The 21422-nt window shown below is 38.9% G+C and overlaps 1 protein-coding gene across 1 annotated transcript; it reads left to right on the forward strand.

Moving 5' to 3' along the window:
- The first annotated feature begins 9 nt into the window (after window positions 1-9).
- On the forward strand, window positions 10-7150 carry LOC131992881 (zinc finger BED domain-containing protein 4-like). The gene is made up of 4 exons (XM_059358593.1): window positions 10-722; window positions 3769-4081; window positions 4721-5391; window positions 5582-7150. Exons 1-4 carry the CDS (start codon window positions 10-12, stop codon window positions 6666-6668), a joined length of 2784 nt encoding a protein of 927 aa, XP_059214576.1. The 3' UTR covers window positions 6669-7150.
- The last annotated feature ends 14272 nt before the right edge of the window (window positions 7151-21422 follow it).

Genomic DNA, 21422 nt, shown 5'->3' on the forward strand with positions numbered 1-21422 from the left:
GATGTGGAGATGGTACCCTCATACAAGTACCTGGGGGTCACTCTGGACCATAAACTGGACTGGTCCACATACAAGTACCTGGGGGTCACTCTGGACCATAAACTGGACTGGTCCACATACAAGTACCTGGGGGTCACTCTGGACCATAAACTGGACTGGTCCACATACAAGTACCTGGGGGTCACTCTGGACCATAAACTGGACTGGTCCACATACAAGTACCTGGGGGTCACTCTGGACCATAAACTGGACTGGTCCACATACAAGTACCTGGGGGTCACTCTGGACCATAAACTGGACTGGTCCACATACAAGTACCTGGGGGTCACTCTGGACCATAAACTGGACTGGTCCACATACAAGTACCTGGGGGTCACTCTGGACCATAAACTGGACTGGTCCACATACAAGTACCTGGGGGTCTCTCTGGACCATAAACTGGACTGGTCCACATACAAGTACCTGGGGGTCACTCTGGACCATAAACTGTACTGGTCCACATACAAGTACCTGGGGGTCACTCTGGACCATAAACTGGACTGGTCCACATACAAGTACCTGGGGGTCACTCTGGACCATAAACTGGACTGGTCCACATACAAGTACCTGGGGGTCTCTCTGGACCATAAACTGGACTGGTCCACCAACACTGAGACCGTCTACAAGAAGGGCCTGAGCCGGCTTTACTTCCTGAGGAGGCTCAGGAAGTGGAGGACAGGATGGTGGAGGAGGTGGAGGAGGAGGTGCTGGAGGAGGTGGTGGAGGACAGGATGGTGGAGGAGGTGGTGGAGGAGGTGGAGGAGGAGGTGCTCGAGGAGGTGGTGGAGGAGGTGCTCGAGGAGGTGGAGGAGGAGGTGGTGGAGGACAGGATGCTGGAGGAGGTGGTGGAGGAGGTGGTGGAGGACAGGATGCTGGAGGAGGTGGTGGAGGAGGTGGTGGAGGAGGTGGTGGAGGACAGGATGCAGTCATGGACAATCCCTCCCACCCCTCCACAAACACTGGACAAGCTACAGAGCAGCTTCAGCCACAGACTCATTCAACCTGCTGCTCCAAGGAACGATACAGGAAGTCCTTCCTTCCTTCTGCAATAAAAGACTCTATAACTCATCTACCTCTGCCAGAACCAACATTACTGAGATGCACTAAATCTACGCACGACACTTTGCTATGTTATTAATATTATTACTATTATTATTATTATATATACTGTAGCTGCCATTATTATTATAATTATTATTATTACTATTATTACTATATACTGTAATATACTACTATTATTATTATACCGGCCTTACCAGCCTTATTTATTATTATTATTATTATTATTACTATTATTATTATTATATATTATATATCATATTATTTTACTTATAATTACTTTATTTATATTTTTGATTTTATTTCTATATTGTTTATTATCTATTATTACATATTATATTATGTATAATATATACTGTACTATTATTATTAGGGCCTCGGGGCAATCGCACCGAGTACTGGTCCCATACAGCAATAGTACGTGTATCTTTAACTGTTATTACATTAAATGACCAGTGTGTGTGTGTGTGTGTGCGTGGGTGTATCTTTAACTGTTATTACATTAAATGACCAGTGTGTGTGTGTGCGTGCGTGTATCTTTAACTGTTATTACATTAAATGACCAGTGTGTGTGTGTGTGTGTGTGTGTGTGCGTGTGTGTATCTTTAACTGTTATTACCTTAAATGACCAGTGTGTGTGTGTGTGTGTGTGTGCGTGTGTGTATCTTTAACTGTAATCACATCAAAGCATCAAAGCGTGGGGTCGACCAATCAGAGCAGAGCAATCAACAGAATTAACAGCTGTGGAATCTTCTGGCAGAGTGAAAGCAGCCAGAGGTGGGCAGAGTGAAATTTCTGGCCTTGAACAGAAAGCATTTTTGGCAAAACCATAATACCTATCATTGATCCGACTTCACTTTGAGCATCCTGAGTTCTTCCTGAACCTCTACATATGTTTTTTTTTTAAGAAAAATGAAAAAATAGCTTTGTTAGAGCGATCTAAAAAAACAGTTAAATCTCACTTTTTCCGAAATCTTCCTGCGTTTTTAATATGGGAGCCAAAGTGCCACAAGAGATTTTAACATCATCAAATTCCTTTTGGGTCATTTCCAGACTCACCTTGAAATCAAAAACTTGCTTTGACAGATCATCTATCCTCTTATTAGAGGAGTCAACTATGATCTGTACACAAGATTTGAAGCTTTTTTCTTGTTGTTCAAGCAAAGTTCTGTAAAAGTCCTTTTGCTGATCCAGTAATTCCTGCATTTGAGCCATGGAAACATCTTCCTCCGTGTTGTGATTGGAAGCTTTAGGTGGCATTGTTTGGTGATGGAGGCCTACTAGGCCTGAAGATTGTGCAGTAGAGTCCCAGTCCCAGAAACACTTCACAAAAAAACTAAAAATAGCTACCAGTTTTACTGTAGATAATTGATTAGACTCTTATTACTTCAAAACAGTAGCAGATATTTGAGTTCTTAGGGAGGATTCCTGAGATTTTTGTTGGATTTTGTTGGATAAAACCAGCAGGTGTGTGTGTCCTCTCTCTCCAGCACTAATTCGTGATTTCGAGTTCTGCCGTTGGCGTCCCCTGTTGGATTTCTGAAAGAATGCAGGCTTAAGGCACTTCCAGGTTTTTCCTTCATTGCTCAGGTTATTGGCTACAGTCCAGAAGAAGGGCTTCTTGTGGTCTTTTTCTGAAACTCCAACTGATTTATTGCATATTGTGCGTCATTTTAATATGACAGATGATGATAAAACTCTAGTAATTGTAACTGTGTGTTTCACTAGAACACAGATTATGAGGGGGAGGACCAAACCAGCCCACCACACCCCACCATACAGATGTTCTGGGAGGTTTTTGATGAACTAACGGAGGATCAGAAGAAAGCTTTCCTTTGTAACTATTCTATCTAACTTTGACATATGAAACAATTACAATGTATCATATTGCAAATCTGCTAGACTGGACTTTCTATATAAAGGTAAAGGGAAGGGAAGGTAACTAATCATTGCATTCTAATGAAGTTATTATCAGACTGGGGTTTTGTCCCCCAGATCTATTTCAGAGCAGGAAACTTAGTGAAAAGGAGATATTATATAGCCTCTCCTGTCCTCTCCTCTCAGATCTGTGTAAACAGATTCTCAGTGAATATTATATGTATATATATTATATGAAAAGGAGATCCTGAGAACCAAGCTGACTGAGGCCCTGAGCAGGAACAGGAAACTCAGGTGCATCGGGACTGGACTGGGAACTAAAGACTCACTTTATAATGGAGCACTTTATAAATGACCTTCACAAAACACATGTAGACGTTCAGAAGAAGAACACAAGATGCTCAAAGTGAAGTTGGTTCAATTAAAGGAACTACTTTCTCTCTCAGTGGCATCAAAAGTCACAGGAGCAGCTGTGGTTGATTTCTCTGCTCTGATTGGTGGACGCCACCTGGCCACACACACACACACACACACACACACACACACACACCAGTGTTGTTTTCGTCAACGATGACGATGACGAAATCATTTCGTTGACGCCACTTTTTTTCATGACGATAAAAAGACGGTGTCGAGATAAACATGGCTCTTTGATGACTAAAACATGACGAGACTTGTGTGAGTTTTCGTTGACGAGACGAGAATGGACGAAAATGTTAGCGGGTGGTCTGTCAGACGTTTAAAATGCATGACATCTCTGCTTATTGTGCCTGTCAATTAAAACCTCAAAAGTATCTGCTGCTGCATTCTGTCCTTGTTTGGGCACGCCCACCACCTCATGCAGCGCACAACGTGCTCAGCACGTCACACTGTTTTCATTCATCACAGACAATGGACCATGATGGCGGCAGTTTCAACACAGGGGCTTGGTGGTCGCAAACGTAGAGACGACATATGGGTGTATTTTAAATATAACCCAGCAGAAAATAAAACGGAGTGTATTGTGAAGGAAGATGGTGACAAATGTGGCCACAAAGTAGGCGGAAAAAATACGACCAACCTTAAGCGGCACCTGAAGGCTCGTCACAAGGATATTTTTTCAAAGGTAAGTTACAAGTGCTGTTAACATATCTTATAGCCTACTTAACGTTACAATGTTACTCGACAATCGGCTCATGATAAATTTCATAGTAAGCTTATAAATTAGTAAGTTTTCCACATACTCCTGGCGCAAATGGGCTGCTAACTTCAGGCTAAAAATAGCTTTTGTTATGCTAACGTCAATTCGTGTTACTTTAGCAGCATGTTTAGCCATGTTTACACTCAGTCAGTGACGGCGTGGTCATCTCTTTGTGTGTTTATGTTCTGTCAGTACGTAACTTGATATGTTAAACAGGTCGAGTTACTGTTATACATAGAGTCTGCTAGCTTTAGCCCTAAAAGCAGTTGTTGTGCAGTACAGTAAAGTACAGATGCATTATAATTTGGCCGCTGCTCAGAATTAAAGATCAGAAAGCTTGAGTACAGGGTCAGTTAATAAGCTGTGTATTTTTGTTTTGCTTGTTTGATAGTTAAGACCATTCTATTTTCTTAACATGGTAGTATTTTGACTATTTTTCATAGTATTTTTAATGATATACCTACATTTGACTGTTTTGTATTCAACTGTAAACCTTTACAGGAGGTGTACGTTGTATACAGAGATAGAGTAATTGTATCCCTTCTTTGTTTTTTCCTCAACCAGATCCCAGAGACCAGCACTCCTAAAGAGAAACCTGGTGGTCCAAAAAACAACAGGGCACAGTCATCTATCCCAGCAGCCTTCGCCGCAGCATCCAAATATAAGTCGGACTCCCTGGAACAACGTGCCAAAGAACAGGCGATCGCTCTTTGGATTGGACGTACTGGTCTACCTGCTTGCACAGTTGAGGATGAAGATTTCATCCTCATGATGGAGACCTTTGATAAGAGGCTGACCATGCCCAAAAGAACAAAAATAAACAACTTAGTTGACAAGATGTTTGATGATGAAAAACAAAAGTACAAAGAGAGGCTTGCCACAGCACGCAAAATAACAATTGGGCTGGACATATGGACCAAAAAAGGACTTACAGCATCATTTCTGGGAATTAGTGCATGCTTTTTTTGCACTGTGGAAAACAAAGCAAAGCACATATTGTTGAGACTTGACCAGATCGCCCACCCACACACTGCAGAGTGTATAAAAACCAGTGTTGACCGATGCACAGAGGACTGGGGAATACCACAACACAAAATTCTGACAGTCATAACAGATAACGGAAGCAACATGATTGCAGCGTTCAAACCTAATGAATCGGATGCATCAGCCAGCTCCGAGGAAGAATCCTCCGAGACAAGTGACACTGAAGACTCTGAGGTGGTTGAAGACCAAAGGTAAATTATTTCAGTTTGCTGTTTATTAACAATTTCAGAATGTCCGTCACATTGAGTTACGCTAGGTTATAGTCACTTATAGCTATTGTTTATTGTATTGCATGGTGTTGTTCATGGCAATTTTACTAAAATTTCCTATATAAGATTAATAAAGTGTCTTTTTCTCTTTGTTTTTGTCTTATCTATCTAGGTTTGGACACACAGACAGGACTCCCTGTGTTGTACACACACTGCAACTCGTGGTGAACATGATCCAGAAAGATGCAAGTGTCAGCCGACTGTTGGGCAAAGTTAGATCGCTTGTCAAGCTCTTCCGCAAGTCATCTGTGGCAACTGAGCGACTGCTGCAGCTGTGTCAACTAACTCTGGTCAAAGACTGCCCTACTAGATGGTCCAGCACATATCTTATGATATCACGGCTTCTGCAAATCAAGGACTCAGTAGTTCAAGTTGCAGATGGGATGAGCTGGGACTATCTACTGCCAAGTGAGTGGCAGAGGCTGACTGCTCTGAGAGATTTACTCGTCCCCTTCACTGAGCATACCCAGATGCTCCAGAGCGACACACAGTCTTTATCCCTTGTTGTGCCTGCCCTTCTGGACCTGCAGGGTCATCTGTCTGAGTTCCCCCATGCCCAGGGTTCTAGCTTCAAGGACCTAGCTTCCCTGGCAATGAAGATGAAGGCAAACATGGACAAGCGGTTCAGCTGCTTTCTTGATCACACTGACTCTAAGTTTTCACCCCTCACTGCTGCTGCATGCTTTCTCGACCCAACAGTTTCACCTGAAGCACTCCTTGAAAATGATGATGAGCAAATTACAGCGCTTCTGGAAAAAGCAGAAGAGTACATTGCTCAGTTGGTGCCACCAGTTGTACGGGAAGAGGAGGTTGAAGATGAGGAGCCAGAGGAGGAAGAAAAGGAATCAAAAGAGGGACCACAAAGAAAGCGGCCCAGATTCAAATTCTTGTCAAAAGCAAGCCGGCCATCCAGGTCTAGCTGCTCAAAGCCATGTGTCAAGGAGGAAATAAAGAAATTCAAGGAGCAGCTGTCACAGCCTACAAACGAAGAGACTGCCCTTGAATTTTGGGCTGCACAGGGAGATTCTGTTTATCCAAGCCTAAAACCTATCGCCTTAGATCTTCTGGCCATGCCAGCATCTCAAGCATTTGCTGAGAGAGTGTTTAGCATTACAGGTGACCTCACTCGTGGCCGTCGAAACAGAGCAAGAGCCATTTTAGAGCGAAGCGCTTTTCTGAAACTAAATCGAGGTCAGTAGGCTAATTTTGCTAACAGCAAGCTGTTACTGTTATTAGTACAGATACATATGTGATTGTGATATTCTGTTTGTTCTTGTTGTGAGACGGGCCCTCCTCTGATTTATATTAAACACTGCTGTTGTTTTTATTTATTGAATTTACTACATTGTTTACATTATTTACAGGGTGGTCTTATTTATTTTGTTCCAAAAACTTAAGAACATGTTTGTTTCATACATCCAAGTATGTATAACTCTCTTGTATAACTTACAACCTACCTCACTGTACCTCAGGAATCTTTAATTATTTTATTACATTGTTTGCAGAAGTTAGAGATGGAGTGGGGTTATAGGATGTCTGTTTTTACAAATAATGTTCTTCTTAATTGCACTGGCAGACAAGGCCAAGTTGAGCATATGTGTTCTTCATCCATCACTCATATTTTGGGCATGTGTATGTTCATTGTACTTTAGCAAATTCTGAGAAATAAAGCCACAATTGCCGAAGTAGAATGTTTTTGTTTTTGGCTTTTTTGCCACTTTCTGTGTGTAATGCACAATCCTTAGATCAGAAAGTATTTGCAGTTGGGTGGAAACCTTATATGTCTAAAACCATTCCTTTATTATTGTAATTATTGGTGAAAATAGCTGATCTGCAAAATCACAATGTGTTGAACTTATAGATCTGCTGCTATTTTCACAACTTGTGTGACACTGCCCAACCGCAATCTACAATACTTATTGACCTAAATTAATTTGTTAAAAGACTATACTTCTTTCTTTTCTTGACTAAAACTAGACTAAAACCTTTTTGATTTTTCGTCGACTAAAACTGGACTAAAACTATCACATATAGAAGTGACTAAAATTTGACTAAAACTAATAAGCATTTTAGTCCAAAAGACTAAGACTAAGACTAAATCTAAGATGGTTGTCAAAAACAACACTGACACACACACACACACACACAGGACAGACATGTGGAAACTTGATCTGTCACATAATATACTAGATAATATACTGGTCCCTACAGATATTGCTGTATGGGACCAGTGCTCGGTGCGATTGCCCCGAGGCCCTAATTAGATACAGCAGGATAAGAAATGACATAAAATAATAAAAAGCACAAGTCAGACATTGCGTAGTTAAAAAGTAAGGGCGGTAGAGTCGAGCAGATAAGTGTTAAAGTTAAGATACGCTGCAGTAAACTAGAGTGTTTTTAGTCCTGATTTAAAGGAGCTGACCTCACATCTACAGGTAGATTGTTCCAGGTGAGGAGCAGAATAACTAAAAGCTGCCTCACCTGCTTAGTTCTTGTTCTTGGGACATGCAACAAGCCAGTTCCAGATGACCTAAGGGGTCTGGATGCTGCATAGAGAGGGAGCAGATCCAGCAGGTCATGTTTCTGAGCAAGGCTCCTAACCCCCCACGCAGCTCCCCGGGTGCTCCGGATGCTGCATGCTGTGTTCACTTGTGTGTCAAAAGGATGGTTAAATGCAGAGTCTGAATTTCCCCATTGTGGGATTAATAAAGTAATTCATAATGAAACTCTTATCATTGTTATTCTTATTAAAAGCTAAATTCTCAGGAAAGAACATTAATCTTTATGTGTCATATTATCAGCAAGTATACCCAAAATAAAAAGAGCTGGATCTACGTTAAAGTTGATCCCCAAAACCTAAAAGTATTTCATTTTAATCCTCCCTCTCTCTCTCTCTCCCGTCCAGGTACCGCCTTTGGACCACAGCTTGTCATCTCTTATCTTGTTTTGATCTTATGTGGAAACAAAGGGATCATATTTGTTTATGTAATTATACCTGATGTTTCCCGAATATGCAAAGGATTGCTGCGTGTGAGTGTGACACGATGTTGGTATAACACTGAGCTGCTGTTCATTGTCCGTTAGTTCCAGCAGCAGCAGCCAGTCTGAAGAGTCTTCCTCTCATGAAGCCAGAGAGACAACAAGATGCTGATGATTTTTCTTCTCCTCATGTCTGCACCAGGTAAGTCTTTCTCTTCTTTTAGATTCACACTACATTGATGTATCACAACTCTTTTATGATGCCCTTCAGTTACATTATAACTGATGGAGAGACTAAAACTGAGCTGATCTCCTTTTTAAAAAGCAGGAATCAGTCACATCTCTAATTGTTCTGAGAAATCTTTTAGAGAGAAATCAGTTCAAATGTGCTCAGTTTTTCACTGCTGGGCTTCACTTGATACCTGCACTGATTAAACCTCTGAAGTCAGGAGATTTAGGTTCATATTAGTCAACTTCCTCTGCATTAATGTCTGTCTGTGTTCAGCATCTTCCAGTCTGTCCTTACATCACATGCATGGCTCCTTTTTCTACACACAAACTAGCTATCAGTCAGATTTTACATTTTATTTTAATTAACAAAGTATAAAGCTGCCAGGAACCCAAAATACAAACAAAAGACACAGGTTTCTATGGAAATGTACCATTTTTAAAAACCATTTATACACACAAAAACAGCACAAAAAATAATAAATAATAAAACAATAAAACAGTCTATTTGCATGTAAATTAAAAAATAGTAATAGTTTTCATTGTAGAAAGAAAATTCACATTTTAAAAATGGTCTAGAAACATAAATGTGACACTGTGAAAACTCCTGTGATTTCACTTAACTGGCTTTCTCAGCTTGTCTACATATCATATATAAATAGTTATACTGTACATAAAATATGTGTATTTTCAATAAATAGATGGAGTCCAGAGGGTTAAACTCACTCATTTTTTGTTGCCGTGCGGAGCCCTCAGGCAAAACACTTTGTTATACAAAGTGGCGTTCAGTCCCAGCGAGGCAAGAATCCTTGGCTTTTTAAAACTTTTTGACCCTTTTATTTGTCTTTTCTATCTCTAACTCTGTTTTTGGATTGAGTTTTTATTACTATTTTATTGTTTTACTGTTTTTAGTATTTTATTGTTTTTATTTATTACTATATTTGTGTATGATTTTATTCTATTTTAATAACTGTACAGCACTTTGGTCCACTGAGGTTGTTTTTAAATGTGCTCTATTAATAAATAGACTTTGACTTTTTTAACTTTGACTTTAGCTATATTAGACTATTCAGACCCCTCTAGAGACTCTTGTTCAAAAAAGCCAGCCGTCTCTATATAATGTAGTTCTCCCATATTGTGATATTTACGGTAAATTCACTGAAACCGCTCCAAGCGAGCTGACATGAAGGATAAACACTTTATTGTCATTCTTTATCACCTTTTTTCAGTATAAAACTGTTACCAGCAGAGAGGAGATGGAATAAATGAATAAATAAACATGGAAATACGATTACTTGCATGATATTCACAGAACTGTTCAATTTATTTTGTAAAACGCCTTTATATATAGACTGTACAGTAAAATATTACATTATATTAAAATTAATTAAAATTAAACTGTAGTTGACTGTTTCCAGTCAATAATTCCACCGCAGGTTCATTCTACATGACTTCAGTTTTATTCTCACAAACTTACAGGAATTTTCACTGTGGAAATTCATAATGAAATGCATTTGAATATTAACTGTACAGTAAAATATTACATTATATATTTTTTTAAATCATAAAAATTAAATTGTCTGATTCCAGTCACTAATTTCACTGCAGGTTCATTCTACAGGACTGCAGGTATATCCTCACACATTTACAGGAATTTTCACTGTGGAAATTCATCATAAAATGCACTTCAATATTTACTGTACATTAAAAATTTTACATTAAAAAATAATTAAAATTCAACTATCTGTTTCCAGTGACTAATTTTACTGCAGGTTCATTCTACAGGACTGCAGGTATATCCTCACACATCTACAGGACTTTTCACTGAGGAAATTCATCATAAAATGCATTTGAATATTTACTGTACAGTAAATATTGAAGTGCATTTTATGATGAATTTCCACAGTGAAAAGTGCTGTAATTTTGTGTTAATATACCTTAGGTGCCATAGAATGAACCTGCAGTGAAATTAGTGACTGGAAACAGACAGTTTAATTTTTATGAATTTTTAAAAATACAATGTAATAATTTAATGTCCAGTAAATGTTCAAATGCATTTTATTGTGAATTTCCACAGTGAAAAGTCCTGTAATTTTGTGCTAATATAACTTAGGTGCCATAAAATGAACCTGCAATGAAATTAGTTACTGGAAACAGACAGTTTCATTTTTATGATTTTTTAAAAATATAATGTAATATTTTACTGTACATGTAACTGTTCATGTAACGTTAATACTTCATCTCCTCTCTGCTGGTCAGAGTTTTATACTGAAAAAAGGTGATAAAGAATGACAACAAAGTGTTTATCCTTCATATCAGCTCGCTTGGAGCGGTTTCAGTGAATTTACCGTAAATATCACAATACGGGCGCACTACATTATATAGAGACGGCTGGCTTGACTCCGGAGAAGCGAATGACGGCTCACTTGGCCGCAGTCTCATTGTCCACTCCCCTCAGAATAACTCTTTTTAAACTCGTCCTCAAAGGGAGCTCACTAGTTTCACCTTATTATTAGAGCTGATTTATGAGGCCACAATATTTTAAATTCTAATGAAATAGTTTTGATGAACACGTTGTGATTGACTACAGCGTTGACATTTTACAGCCGTCTTCCCTTCAAATCAATATCAGCATGGTGACAGAGAAACATGTCTATCTGTCTGTCACAGAGGAAGAAAAAAACTGCTGCTGCCACTGAAACAGACAACATAAAGTTCATCTTTATGGATTCAATTAATGCGGAATTTATCCTGTTGTGGATTCATGCAACAGATATTAATAGCAAGAGTTTATCCTCTTTATTTATGACGAGTTCCATACACTGTAAAAAAAAAAAAGATAAACAATAGCTACTCAATAAAATTGAGGCAACAGATTGCAGATCGCAATATTATTAATGAAATCTAACTACGTTACAAGTTGAGTTAATAACTTAACAGGAAGTGCCTGTCAATTAAAAACGGACTAATTCTATTGTGTTGGATTCATTCAAAATTCTCTTGATTTAGAATTACAGACACATAAAGATTATATTTAATGTGATCAGAATAAGTAGATTCTATCTCAAACATTTTTATATTAAAGTTACAAAGTGAAGATGTATCAAAAGTGATTTATAGCATGAATGTGATCAGTCTGCATGTGTGTCTCTACAGGCCTGTGTGCTGGACGTCAGTACCATGCCATTAATGAACAGAAGAACTTTACTGAAGCACAAAGTTACTGCAGAGAGAAACACACAGACCTGGCCACTGTAGACAGCATGGAGGAAGCTGAGATCCTGAAGAAAACGGCAGAAACAGCAGGAGTTTCCTCTGTGAGTTCACTTTCAACATGTTTCTGACATCATGTCAGTGACACGTGGGTTTAAAGTTTTACAGTCTGAGACGTGAAACTTCACACAAACTTTTAAATCTTTTTGTTTTTTTACTCTGAAGGAGGACGAAGGATTTAGTTCCCTATTGAACGTGTATTATAAGAGATCTCTTAATGTCCAGTATAAACAGCAGCAATTATTACAGGAAGCACAACCTGTTTCACTGTTCATATGGACACATGAATATTATTATTAATGCAAATATGTGTTTCAGATCGCCTGGATCGGACTGTACAAAACCTGGGGGTGGTCACTGTCAGACACAAGCTTCTACGGACCAGGAGAGGAGGAGTTCAGACGATGGGCTGATGGACAACCAGACAATTGGGGAGGTGCTCAACAATGCACAGCGATGGGGTCTACTGGACGATGGTACGATAACAGCTGCACAGACAAAAGAAAGGCGGTGTGCTGTGATGTGAGAGGTGAGAATATAGATGAGTGAAGGTAAAACAGAGCAGTTGAGCTTGTTGACCTCTCCCCTTCTCTGCTGCTCTTTGCCTCTCTGTCTCCAGTTACATGAAGCTCATTTAAAGCAGATGAGTCCTGCCTTCATTTCTCTGTTTCTATAAAGAGCTCCATCATTAACAGCTTTATCCCACGTCACTGTCTCAGTCAACAGGGCTGCAAGAGAAGGAGTTGATATGCACACAGCTCCACGGTGACTTCAGCTTCATGCTCACATTCATTAAGAAACATCAGACTGCTGAGAAAAATATTCAGACGCAGAAAAACTCAGATATAAAGTTTGCATCAGTGTTGTGTGTTATGTTGCCTCTGCACAGCATTTCTCTCTGCTCTATGTTCAGGGCTGGATGTGACTTTTGTCCTCACTAACGACCGCATGACCTGGACCAAGGCCCAGAGCTACTGCAGAGAACACCACACAGACCTGGCCAGTGTGAGGAACCAGGCAGAGAACCAGAAGGTCCAGGAGCTGGTTCCAGGAGGAGTAGTCTGGATCGGCCTTTTCAGAGACTCCTGGAAGTGGTCCGATGGAAGCAGCTCCTCGTTCAGATACTGGCTGTCAGGTCAACCTAATGGTCCAAATGAGGATTGTGCAGCAGCAGATTTCAGGTACTCTGGAAGATGGGTGGACAGGAACTGTGACCTGAAGTTTCCATTCATCTGCTCCGGTCCAGGTGAGTGGTAACCACTGATTCAAACAGTATTTATATCAGATTTAGGTTTACTTTAGCATCAAAGAGACAATAAAACACATTTCTGGACAATAAATGTGAACTCTCAGGATGTTGGTGTTAATGTGCAGTGACCAACTGCAGATCATCAGTTTGTGTTGACTTCAATGTGAGAATATGAACAGATGGAGGAAGTAACTGCTTCTACCTGACTGATAAAGCCCTGAACGCCCCCTGGTGGCGGCCTGCAGTATAGCTCTAAACTGACCACAGGCAGGACTAAACTAACTGAGGACACTTTCTATCAACAGGATGCTGATTATTATCAGAGCAGAAATCTCTCAACTCATCATGTTTGATCGTCTCTTTCTAGACGTCCCAACAAGTTCAAAGCAAGTGTTCAGACTGAGGGTGAGCAGCTCTGTGGACCCCAACGACCCTGCTGTGATGGAGGCAATGCTGAAGCAGGTAAATCTGCTTTTTACTCACATTTGATGCAAAAACCCAGCAAACAAATGAGTGTTTATTAGCATCCAGATGAAACTTTATTGACCCTCAGAGAGTGAATTCACATTAAAGCAGTAAAAGAAACAGATAAAGAGACATTTAGAATAATAAACTTTAATAAGAATAAACTTCTATCACCAAGAAAATGTCCAAATACAATGGAGCAATGTGAGAAAAGCCCGAGAGTTTACAGGAGAAGAAACAGGGAAAGTCACCAACTATCATGTGAGGAAACAAAGAAGTTTCCAGAGGATGAAATGTAAAGAAGAAAGCAGAATGTAATCTCTCTGAGTGACTAATAATGTTTGTCAGATCAAACAGAAGCTGAGGGACCAGGGGGTGAATGACGACGTCAAACTGAGCTTTAGGAAGCAGGCAGATGGAAAAGCCTTCCACAAGGAGGAGAAGAAGAAGAAGAGCAGGAAGGACGAGTTCTAATTTACATTTGCTGTTAATCTGACAAAAGTCTCTTTCTTTCCTCAGAGTCTTTGTGTGATGTGTGACAATAATCAGCTGATTCATCCACTCGCTGCATTTTATCATCAAATAGCATCATTTTAGTCATTTGACACCTTTTTATCATCAAATATAATCATTTTAGTCATTTGACAAGTTTTTATAGTCAAATAAAATCATTTTAGTCATTTGACACGTTTTTATAATCAAATATAATCATTTTAGTAATTTGACAAGTTTTTATAGTCAAATAAAATCATTTTAGTCATTTGACAAGTTTTTATAGTCAAATAAAATCATTTTAGTCATTTGACAAGTTTTTAGAATCAAATAAAATCATTTTAGTCATTTGACAAGTTTTTATAATCAAATAAAATCATTTTAGTCATTTGACAAGTTTTTATAATCAAATATAATCATTTTAGTCATTTGACAAGTTTTTATAATCAAATATAATCATTTTAGTCATTTGACAAGTTTTTATAATCAAATATAATCATTTTAGTCATTTGACAAGTTTTTATCATCAAATATCATCATTTTAGTCATTTGACACGTTTTTATCATCAAATAAAATCATTTTAGTCATTTGACAAGTTTTTATAACCAAATAAAATCATTTTAGTCATTTGACAAGTTTTTTAGAATCAAATAAAATCATTTTAGTCATTTGACAAGTTTTTATCATCAAATAAAATCATTTTAGTCATTTGACACGTTTTTATCATCAAATAAAATCATTTTAGTCATTTGACAAGTTTTTATAATCAAATAAAATCATTTTAGTCATTTGACAAGTTTTTATAGTCAACAGTTCAGAAAAAGTTTTGAAGGTTCTGACAAACGAGTCATAGCGGTTGTAATAAAAACTGTAATATAAATGAGATCTGATGGAATCAACTCCAGTCAAAATCCACCTTTAAACTTTAATGTTGTGTGGAATCATGAGTAAAAACATCTTTCTTCATTTGAGTTAATATATCGCATCAAAACATGCCAAACACTTCTGGCTTTTCAATTATGAATATTTAATGTTTTCTTTGTCATTATGGTCATAAACTTATATTTACTCATATTTAAACGTGTTGGTTTATTATAACAAGACCTTTGAATTCATGTGTGTGTGTGTGTGTGCTGTGGGGATTTATAACATTAATAACAGAGATTTTTCACTATTTTCTGACATTTCATTGATAAGATTAATAAGATTAGATTACACATATTCATAAAGTCTCAACAATGAATGAATGAATGAAATAAAACCAGACTTTTACATTTTTAATTAAAAATTAGTTTATAATAGCATAAAAAATATCAAAGTAATGTTGTGAAATGTATGATGAAATAACATAATAATGTATGCAATCAATTTAATAAAGTTCTTTAATTATTTCACAAATTGTCCGTTTATTTATATTTGTCACAGTTTACTGGTGTGATGATTTATTTGGTGTTTTCTTCTTCATGGAGATAAAAGAGAAGACTTTCCATAATCCTGCTGCTTTTTAACAATAAATGGCCTCTGTGATCTAGAATCTTTGATCAAGTTTCATCATCTCTGAGCTTTATTTTTTAGGCTTTATTAAGCCTGTTTGTGGGCATTATTGTATTAAATAGTTTCGTTTTTCAACACAGATTCCATAAATACTTTACATATGTTGTCATTTACTTTAATTAATGGATCAATTAACCCTCCTGTTATGTTCGTTTCTCAGGAACAGCAATAATGTTCATGGGTGAATCTGAACTGTTGAACCATGTTTTATTTACCAAAAGTGTCAGAAACTAAAAATCCTAATAAACATTGTTTATATTTCATTTATAACTCCATTACTAACCATTCCAATCAATATTTACCTCCCACAGATCATGTTCAATGAGGATAATTCACTTTTACATGGCATTGATTTTTGTAAATATATTTTTTTATTTAACATTTTTTTTACTTTTCTTTTATCTTACTTTTTATGATAATATACTTTTGAATATATATATATATATATATATATATATATATATATATATATGTAAGATATCCCTTCTGATAGGCAGAATAAAATGATGAAATACAAAAACAGTGTATTCCTTTAATCAATTTAAAAACATTAAAAACATATCTGTAAATAACATAATAAAGCTTGAATTATTCCGCCACTAGAGGGCATAGGTTGACACTAACTTCCCATCACAAGTTTGATATTTCTTTCACATATTGTTTTTATCTGGTTAATTCAGGGGCCTTGGGAACCGACTGTCCTTCAAACCATCGTTCTATCTCACCACCACATTAAATAACACGTCACCACAAACATGCTAGCAGCTATAATGAGCCCCAATGAATGAGGAGTTCATCAAATGTCCATAAATGTCATTATTTCTCAGTAAACAGGGATTTTAAGTGGTCAGTGGTCGAGAGAATTAGTGGAATGTAACTAAGTACATTTACTCAAGTACTGTACTTAAGTAATAGTTACTTGATAATTTCCATTATATGTAACTTTATACTTCATTTTGAGGCACATATTGTACTTCTTACTCAGTCACATTTAGCTTTTCAGATCAAGATTTAACATAAAAAAACATAATACATTTAAAGTGATGAGACACTTTTATTTATTAATTAAACCGCATAACAGTATATTAAGTAGTTAATATGAGCTGAAATTGCTGCTTACATAAATGCATCTCTATTAATAATAATAATCCAATATTGTATTTGATTATATGTGAAAACCTGAGTGGGTCCATTCTGCATAACGAGTACTTTTACTTTTGATACTTTAAGTACATTTTGATGCTGATACTGTTGTTCTTTTACTGCAGTAAGTTTTGAATGCAGGACTTTTACTTGTTGTGTAGTAATTTCACATATCCACATATGTGACTTTATACTTCTACTTCACTACATTTTAGGGGCAAATATTGTATATTTTACTTCACTACATATAGCTGCCAGCTTCAGTCACAAGTTACTTTACAGGTTTAAGATTTAACATGAAAAAATATGATCAATTAAAAATGATTGCACATGTTTATAAATTAAACCAGATAACATTTATTAAGTAGTTAAAATGTACCTGACCCTGACAACAAGTAGAATGCTGCTTGCAGAAATACATGAAAAAAATAATAATCCAAAAATATATTTGGAATATTTAAAACAATTCTGCATAAGGAATACTTACTTCTGATACTTTTTGGTACATTTTGATGCTGGTACTTTTGTACTTTTACTTCAGTAAGTTGTGAATGCAGGACTTTTACTTGTGGTGGAGTCATTCTGCAGCGTGGTTTTGGTATTTTTACTTCAGTAATGGATCTGGATACTTTTTCCACCACTGGATTATTCTCTGCAGCACCTGCTGAGGTTAACTTTGTTCTAGCTTGTGCTAAATGAGTGCAGAACACACTAGCTGGTTTAAATACTGCTAGGCTACACGAGGAAACTTATCATGTTAGCTTGTAATTCCCCGGGCACATATATATCAATTATTATCCACAAATACACTTTCTATATGTCAAAGGTCCACAGAGAAACTACAGACTTCTATTAATAGCAGCGACAGACAGGCAGCACGACTCTGACAGATAACATTTCTCATAAACACTGAATATGAATGTCAAATACACTTACTGTCGGACAAAGGTCAGCCCAAATGTTAACGCTTTCATTCTCTGGAAGTTAACGGCGGAGTAATGTCGCATTGACGGTGAGGAAGTTTAAAAACCTGAAGAGGACTTCAGGACGGAGCTCCCGTCTTCACAGGACAGAAAGCTGCACCTCCCCGCTCACATGGCTGGGACCACTCTCTCACAACTACAGTAACAACAAAGAAACAAAAAGATACAACTATCAATCAATCAATCAATCAATCAATCAATCAATCAGTCAGACTTTATTTGTATAGCACTTTTCATACAAGAGAAAGTGCTTCACATAAAAAGGGGGGAAAACAAATCAAATAAATAATAATAGTAATAATAATAATAATAACTAGGACTGCAAGCAGTACTGAACGGGCCCTCACAGAGTGGAGCCGTCGGGGGAGGAGCCGTTGGGGGAGGACACGTCAGGCGCGTCGCTGTGGGCCCAGTCCCTATTTGTACCAAATCGCGTGTCTCCTACTACTCAGCTCAAAGTAGGTGTAAAACATGTTACTTGCTGTAGCCAGCAGGGGGCGCTATGACTGTGTGTCAATATAGACACGTGGGTGTGTTCCGGGCTGGACCCTAATCACATGTGTGAAATTTGGGACAGATTGGACAATGTATGGTCAAGTCAACAATCTCTTGTTTCATTGCGAGACGCCATAGTTTGCCGCCATGCCCCGCCCACATAGTGTGAACGTCAGTTAAGCTTTATACAACTTTTGATCCCAAAGGCCTTGTGATGGTACTGACCAAGTTTGAAGTAAATCGGGTGAAATCTGTAGGAGGAGTTTGTGAATGTATGCGACCTGAAAATGGCCAAAAACGATGACAAGTGCGATATTCAAACCAAGATGGCGGACTTCCGGTTGGGTTTGAGGTATGGGTCCAAGAGTCTTTTTGGTGCGTCTCCACATGAGTAATGTGTGTACCAAATTTCGTGTCTCTACGTGAAACCTACTGCAAGGGCTAAGTCTAAAACAAGTTACTTCCTGTAGCCAGCGGGGGGCGCTATGACTGTGTGTCAATATTGACACGTGGGTGTGTTCCGGGCTGGACCCTAATCACGTGTGTGAAATTTGGGACAGATTGGATAATGTATGGTCAAGTTATACAGTCTCGTGTGTTACGGCGAGACGGCATATTTTGCCACCATGCCACGCCCACATGGTGTGACCGTCGGTAAAGCTTTATACAACTATTGATCCCAAAGGCCTTGTGACGCTACTGACCAAGTTTGAAGTCAATGGGATGAAATATGTTGGAGGAGTTATGTAAAGTATGCAAGGTGGTCATGTGATGAAAGGGGGCGTGATATAGCATAAGGGGCGGGGCTTTATGAAATATTGTTGTGTGGAAGTGTTAAGGGCTGGACTCTGATGAAGCATGAGAGGTTTGGACCCGATGGGACAAAGTATGTGGAAGTTATAACGATCTCGTGTTTTATGGCGAGACGCCATATTTTGCCGCCGTGCCACCCCCACATAGTGTGAGCGGCGGTAAAGCTTTATACAACTTTTGATCCCAAAGGCCTTGTGATGGTACTGACCAAATGTGAAGTCGATCGGGTGAAATCTGTAGGAGGAGTTCGTTAAAGTATGCAACGTGGAAATGGGCCAAAACAGCAGGAAACGCCATTTTCGATCCAAGATGGCCGACTTCCTGTACGTTTTAGGTTATGGGTTCTTGAGACTTTTTGGTGCGTCTTGCCATGATACATGTATGTACCAAATTTCATGCTGATACGACATTCCTGTGCGAGGGGCTGAATTTTCTTGACTTTCAAGGGGGCGCTGTTGAGTCATTTTGCCACGCCCATTGCCGCAAATACCAGAATACGTAAATTTCACATGAGATTTATATATATTCCAAATTTGGTGAGTTTTGAAATATGATAAAGCCCCCAAAAAGGCAATTCATTTGGGAGAAGGAGAAAAATAACTAGGACTGCGCGCAGTACTGAACGGGCCCTCGCAAAGTGGAGCCGTCGGGGGAGGCGCTGTCAGGGGAGGGCACGTCGGACGTGGCACTGTTGGTTCAGTCCCTATGCGTACCAAATTGCGTGTCTCCTACCACTGTGCTTGTGGTAGGTGTAAAACATGTTACTTCCTGTAGCCAGCAGGGGGCGCTATGACTGTGTGTCACTATTGACCTGTGGGTGTGTCCCGGGCTGGACCCTTATCACGTGTGTTAAGTTTGGGACAGATTGGACAATGTATGGTCAAGTTATTCAGTCTGGTGTTAGATGGCGAGATGTCATATTTTGCCGCCATGCCACGCCCACATAGTGTGACTGTCGGTAAAGATTTATACAACTTTTGATCCCAAAGGCCTTGTGATGGTACTGACCAAGTTTGAAGTCAATTGGATAAAATCTGTAGGAGGAGTTCGTTAAAGTATGCGACCTGGAAATGGCCAAAAACGATGACAAGTGCGATAGTCAATCCAAGATGGCGGACTTCCTGTTGGGTTTGAGGTATGGGTCCAAGAGGCTTTTTGGTGCGTCTCCACATGAAGCACGTGTGTACCAAATTTCGTATCTCTACGTGAAACCTACTGCTGGGGCTAGGCGTTAAAGTTGTTACTTCCTGTTGCCATCGGGGGGCGCTATGACTGTGTGTCAATATTTAGATGTGGGTGTGTTCAGGGCTGGACCCTCATCACCTGTGAGAAAATTGGGACAGATGGGACAATGTACGGGCAAGTTATACTGTCTGGTGTGTTATGGCGAGACGCCATATTTTGCCGCCATGCCACGCCCACATTGTGTGACAGGCGGTAAAGATTTATACAACTTTTGATCCCAAAGCCCTTGTGATGGTACTGACCAAGTTTGGAGTAAATCGGATGAAATCTGTCGGAGGAGTTCGTTAAAGTATGCAACGTGGTCATTTTATGAAAGGGGGCGTGGATTAAGCATAAGGGGCGGGGCTTTATGAAATATTGTTATCTAGAAGTGTTAAGGGCTGGACTCTGATGAAGCACTAGAAGTTTGGACCAGATGGGACAAAGAATGGAGAAGTTATAACAATCTCGTGTTTTATGGCGAGACGCCATATTTTGCCGCCATGCCACGCCCACATAGTGTGACCGGCGGTAAAGATTTATACAACTTTTGATCCCCAAGGCCTTGTGATGGTACTGACCAAGTTTGAAGAGAATTGGATGAAATCTGTAGGAGGAGTTCGTTAAAGTATGCGACGTGGAAATGGCCCAAAACAGCAGGAAACGCCATTTGCGATCCAAGATGGCCGACTTCCTGTACGTTTTAGGGTATGGGTTCTTGAGACTTTTTGGTGCGTCTGGTCATGATATATGTATGTACCAAATTGCGTGTCTCTACGACATTCCTGTGCGAGGGGCTGAATTTTCTTGACTTTCAAGGGGGCGCTGTTGAGTCATTTTGCCACGCCCATTTCCCCGACCACTAGAATATGTAAATTTCAGCTGAGATTTATGTATATTCCAAAAATGGGGACTTTTTGAATATGATAAAGCCTCCAAAAAGGCGATTTACTTTTGTGAAAAAAAAGAATAATAAGAATAGACGGACCAATTACAATAGGGTCCTCGCACCGTTAGTGCTCGGTCCCTAACTAGGACTGCAAGCAGTACTGAA

This window comes from Centropristis striata, chromosome 19, assembly GCF_030273125.1.
Source record: "Centropristis striata isolate RG_2023a ecotype Rhode Island chromosome 19, C.striata_1.0, whole genome shotgun sequence".
Classification (NCBI taxonomy): domain Eukaryota; kingdom Metazoa; phylum Chordata; class Actinopteri; order Perciformes; family Serranidae; genus Centropristis; species Centropristis striata.

Coding starts and splice junctions, on each gene's coding strand:
- LOC131992881 (XM_059358593.1), top strand. CDS start 10: ATGGTACCCTCATACAAGTACCTGGGGGTCACTCTGGACCATAAACTG. Junction 723..3,768: donor AGGAAGTGGAGGACAGGATG/GTGGAGGAGGTG, acceptor AAACCTCAAAAG/TATCTGCTGCTGCATTCTGT. Junction 4,082..4,720: donor ACAAGGATATTTTTTCAAAG/GTAAGTTACAAG, acceptor TTCCTCAACCAG/ATCCCAGAGACCAGCACTCC.